At 37.6% G+C, this 5,535-nt stretch overlaps 1 protein-coding gene across 1 annotated transcript; it reads right to left on the bottom strand.

The window, feature by feature from the left end:
- Nucleotides 1-664: 664 nt before the first annotated feature.
- Nucleotides 665-1,282, bottom strand: LOC118754323 (keratin-associated protein 6-2). Its single transcript, XM_036489201.1, has one exon. It carries the CDS (start codon nt 1,280-1,282, stop codon nt 665-667), a length of 618 nt encoding a protein of 205 aa, XP_036345094.1.
- Nucleotides 1,283-5,535: the final 4,253 nt, after the last annotated feature.

The raw sequence follows: 5,535 nt of genomic DNA, 5'->3' as shown, positions 1-5,535 counted from the left end.
AAAAGAATATGTATATCGATGGCTGAGTAAAAGATCGACCTATCTCAGCTGCCAGTTCGAAAACGCCCTACTTCAGAATTTGATTGAAGGACGCCCTTTTTCAGAATTTTATTGTAAACACTCTATCTCATAAACTCCGATTCGATTAAAAAACGCCCTATTTCAACACATTTTCAATGAAATGATGTGATATGATTTGAATGAGATACGGTATTTTTAAAAAAAAAATCCGAAATAGGACGTTCTTCAATCAAATTCTGAAGTAGGACGTTCTTGAAAAATTTCGAGTTCAAAAAGTTTTATGAGTAATGAACAAATCATTACGATCATAATATGTATACAACATATAGATTTTGTAACGGTCTCGCTCAGAACTAGCGGGAAATGAGGTAAAATCATAAATGGTCATCACAACAAATATGTTTGTAAAAGAAATAAAAAAAATTGTGTTTTGCTATAAAGATTTGCAAAAAATAACAATTTTCATATAAAATCCATATGGCAAAAAGTTTGTCCATCAGTAAGTCAACCTTCAATTGTAATGAGAAAAATTTCTTATTTTTATTTTAACATTTAATTTTTTATTACCCGCTTTATTAAAAAAAAAGATATCGAATTTCGTCATCGTAATAAGCCAGAGAGCAATAACACATCACTTTCGTGATCAACACCAGCCACCGCCGCCGCCTAACGCTCCTAGACTACCGATGCCTCCACCGCTAATTCCACCAATTCCGCCACCGATGATACCACCATATCCGAGACCAACACCACCACCATATCCGTAACCGTTGCCATAGGTGGCAGCGTAGGGCATTGGAGCTGGGAGTGGAGCTGCAATTGGAGCTGAGACAGCCGTTACTACAGGTGTAACAACCGCCGAGGTGGCTACAGAAGGATAAGCCACACCACCGCTGGCATAACCACCGCTATAACCGCCACTACCATAACCGTAACCACCATTATAACCGGCACCATAGCCAGTACCATAGCCGCTGCTGTAACCGCCACCGGGCACCACAGATACCTTAATCACTTTGACAATGTTCTCACCACCATTGGAGTAGGGTGTGATACCATAGCCACCGCCATAGCCGCCACCATAACCACCGTAACCGCCACCATAACTGCCACCGTAACCACCACCATAGCCAGGTCCATAGCTAGGACCGTAACTGGCGCCACTACTGCCACCTCCTGCAAGCAACGCCAATTTCCCGAAAGTCGCCTGGCTGGGGGCCAGAAATGCGAAGAGGACAAAAGCACAGATAAGTGTATTCATTTCGTAATCCCTTGATTTATATGTACGAGACAGTTTAGTTCCTTTCTTTTCCAGCGATTCCAATTATGCCTGCTAATCCACAAAAGCTTACAACTCAACTGATACTGATCGATGACCGCCAATGCCCATTTATACAAATATTCCCACTATCCAACTGATTTTTCGGTCTGGGTCAGAAACAATGCATGTATTGTTCTATCCAAATTTGACCGTGCACTAAAACAACGAGCACTAACAGTTTAATCGTTTGCGGCCCATGAGCCTAAATATTAGCAAGCAAACATAAGTTTTACGGTAAGTAAACGAGTAAAAAATTAAGAATTGTCAATCGCCACCTGCCTTCTTTCTCGCCGGCAAATCGTTAATGAAATGTAAAAAGGCCGTAGTTTACATCTTTTATAAATCGTTGTTTTTTTTGGCATCATTAATTTGCTTTTTCTAAAGCGCATCTTCACTGAAAATTTTGGAACAGGAAATTATAAACCATCGATCTTATGGAACTTTGCAAAAGACCCTACAAGCTGGCATTTCAGGGTACTATTTTATATATATATAAGGAAAATTTGAAAGTTAGGGGGGGTGGCTCGAGCACCCCCCTGCCCCTACCTGGCTACGCCCATGAATATACATACTACATATGTACATAAGTAAATATGTACATACTTAGATACATTCTTAGTAATTTTGGTGGATACAACAAAATAACTAGCTTCTTCTTGATGTCATAACGACTGCAGTCTATTAGGTTTCGGTTGAGCAACAACTTTCCAAGGAATTAACACTTTCGCTCACTGCAAACTGTTTGATGTAGAACTAAGCGGATTCACATTTACTATTTGAACAGTTAAGTGCAAATTTTTATTTATTCTTAATCATTTATTTGGTTTAAATATAAAACTGGGGCATTATGGTTTAGTTTGGTAAACAGGAAGCAATATACGTATGTACAGTAGAGTGGTCCAAAAATGCATGAGAAAATGTAAAGTCGGAATTTTTATGCTCTCACACCTAGTATTGTTCTATGCCGAAAAAATATACCCCTACATTTTTATTTTGAAATCAAAAAATATTTAGAGGTCGCTCAAAGCGCTCAAAGTTATCCATGTACTTTATTGGGGGAAAAACCCAACTTTTCGTAGAGATGGTATATAATTCTTGCAAATCAATGAGGTTGTTCACGCTTGCCTGGTTATCAGGTTATGTATAGTTATGTGGTTATGTTTTTTATTCAGTTTACAACAATAAAATACACTACACAATTATAATTTTTAACCGGATAACCTGATAACCAGGCAATTGTGAACAACCTCAATATTTTTCGATCGGAAAACTCTGTTCCCTTCATGAGATTCCCGATAGTAATACCCATTTATTTATTTAACCATTTTTTCATAGTAACTATATTTTATAGGTTCACCCCCAGAAAGTGCCAGAAAATGCAATGTAGGATAAATAAAAAATCTATAGTACTAAAAAATGTCAAAATAAACAATTGGAGTGCAATGGCGTATAGTCGTTGCGCTGGGTATGCAGTTACAGTTGCATGGCTATACTCAATCGCGACTCTTGCGTCCTCGTTTGCGTACTCTGGGCAACGTGAGCAACCCATGTGCAAGATGTGGTAACCAATCCGAGTGAAGCCTTGGGTCACGGTATAAAGAGAGGGAGCTTCGGTGGGGCCACTCCGACTTATTCGCTTTAAGGGCTCACTGAAGTCTGCAGCGTCTGTTCACCTGTGGGTGCGGCTGCAAGCGGGTGTCAGCTTGGAGCAAGCGGCTCGCTATATAAACGTGTATTTGGTTGCGAAACCACCCCCGTTTCAGCAATGGGTTGTGCGCTGGGTTTGGGACCCGCCACGTAAAAAGCCCTTCCAGTGAACTAGCGAAACAATGTTTCGGATGAGTACTGTCCTTCACCCCGGTGGACGAGCGTCTAGCCACAATCCGCGTCAAAGCGAGATTCTTCAACATCCTGAGGTATCCAGAGATCTCTTCTATGAGCGCTTGGAGCGCACGTACGAGCGCTGCCCCCGCCACGATACCAAAATCGAGCTTGGCGACTTCAATGCCAGGGTGGGCAAAGAAGGGATCTTTGGAACCGCCGTCGGAAAATTCCGCCTCCACGACGAAACGTCCGACAACGGATTGAGGCTGTTCGACTTCGCCGGGACTCGAAACATGGTAGTATGAAGTACTAGGTTAAAGCATAAAAAGATCCATCAAGCAACGTGGCTGTCTCCGGATCGAAAAACGAGAAACCAAATCGATCATGTTGTGATCAGTGATCGGACTTCAAAAAAATTCTGTGTGGTAGAATCTTGAAAAAAATATGGTAGATCTCTTGGTTTGGATCAAACTTTTGTACAAAAATTAAAAAAAATTTGCAAAGTTTCACCTAAATGGCAAACTAATAATAAAGTGCAAGATTGAAGTTGCTAAAAATTGCATTGAGTTTTGGCAATTTTTTTCCTTGACAGTGAAAAGCAGTTCCCCATATTAAGATATTTTTCGTACATATTTTAAGAGATTTCTGCAACCTTGCGGAGTGCTGTCAGCTTTTTTTTTAACACATCACGAAGTAGCGAACAACTGTGGCACGCTCCAGAAACAGCTAACTGGGATTTGCCGATTTTTAAAAATCTCAAGTCAAAGTAATCAACGCTTTAGAAACTTTACATGCACTTAAATTTGCTAGAATTATAAAAATCTCCGTTTTTAAACATTTTCGCTATTAATTCTGTATATAAATCATATATTTTGCAATTCTACACAATAAAACAACGTTTCCTGTCGAAAAATTGATTACTGAGAAAATTTACTATTTACCAGTTTATTTTATTCTCCCATTCAGCTAGGGTGGCCAGATATTATAGTGACATAATCAGTACAGTTGGGATCAAAAATCAGTACAAAGCCATAAATTCAGTTAATTTTGAAGCGCCAATATCACAACCAAATAACAGCGCATTAATTTAACAAATAATAACAAATAGACTTTTAAATACATATAGTATTATCAATATAAAAATTCATTACTTTAAAACAAATCAAAGGTATTACGTATGTATGTACAGCTGTGCTCACGAAAATAGTAGTAAAATGTATTGACAGGTTGTGAAAATTTTTTCTTTCCTTAAATAATTTAATTTTTTTATAAAAATATAGTTAATTCTATAACAAAAGATATGTGAGTTGAAGTCTCAAACTTTCTATAATATTTATAAAAATTTAAAAAATTTAAAAAAAAATTGTAGCCCATTCAGTTTCAGTAGAAGACGAGCTCGAGTCAGAATATGTTTGCATATTTTAAGCTACAAATTTAAAACATATTTAGATGGTGTGCTTATTAAATACAACATTCACATTAAAATGTTGACTAAAAGGTATATTACCGAAATATCGCTAAACGAATTTTCGAGTAGGAATGAAACTTAATAGTGGTAAATGTGTATGTGCAAGTAAAATTACAGGTAGTCGAACATCAAAAATCTAAGTAAAGCTACATATATCGTATCCAAGAGTCGGTAGTTTGCACCTTTTCCAAATTTTTAGAACTTACATTGCACCATAGCAGTAGTTGTCTTAAGTTTGAAACACTGACAGCCGATTTCTCAGTGGATGTTTAATTATAATCAAAAGATTATCTCTTATGGTCATCTTCTCAGTGTACTCAATATATGATTAGCTCACCAACACCTTTCATAAGATTTATTAATGGCGAAACCAGCTTTTCCTGTAAATCCTTTAAAACCTGCAAATCGTGAAGTTGGGTTGGGTTGAATCCAAAAAGGTTGTTATTTTGCGAAATCCTAGGAAACGAAACAGTTGCAAGCTGACACCTTTTTAATAATGGTTTAAATTTAATTAATGTTTTCAATCTGCTCACACGTTTTGAACATGTAAACCTCAAGTAAATGTCAATTACACCAATTTACAAAAGTATTTATTAAATGTAAAAATCAGTACAAGCTCAAAAAATCAGTAGATTTTGCGTACTGATTTCGGGCTCTTAAAAATCAGCACATGTACTGACTAAATCAGCGCTCTGGCCACACTACATTCGGCTTTGTTTATTTTTACTTTAGAAATTTCATCGTCGCTAGGAATGCGCAATCTTGTATTACAGCCGTCTTCGATTCGCCAACAGTTAGCGAGTGGCGAAACGAACGAACTCAATGAGGCACAACCAAACTCGCTATCGTCTATCCATGCTAGCTAACTTTGTTGTTGCTTTCACATGCAAAATTCTTTTTT

Source organism: Rhagoletis pomonella, unplaced genomic scaffold (assembly GCF_013731165.1).
Source record: "Rhagoletis pomonella isolate Grant_MI unplaced genomic scaffold, Rhpom_1.0 Rhpom_scaffold_00002, whole genome shotgun sequence".
Taxonomy (NCBI): domain Eukaryota; kingdom Metazoa; phylum Arthropoda; class Insecta; order Diptera; family Tephritidae; genus Rhagoletis; species Rhagoletis pomonella.
The sequence above is the reverse complement of the archived record's forward strand: the minus strand, read 5'-3'. Positions and strand labels throughout refer to the sequence as shown.

What these genes read in the sequence shown, in the direction of transcription:
- LOC118754323 (XM_036489201.1), bottom strand. Translation starts at nt 1,282, where the DNA reads ATGAATACACTTATCTGTGCTTTTGTCCTCTTCGCATTTCTGGCCCCC.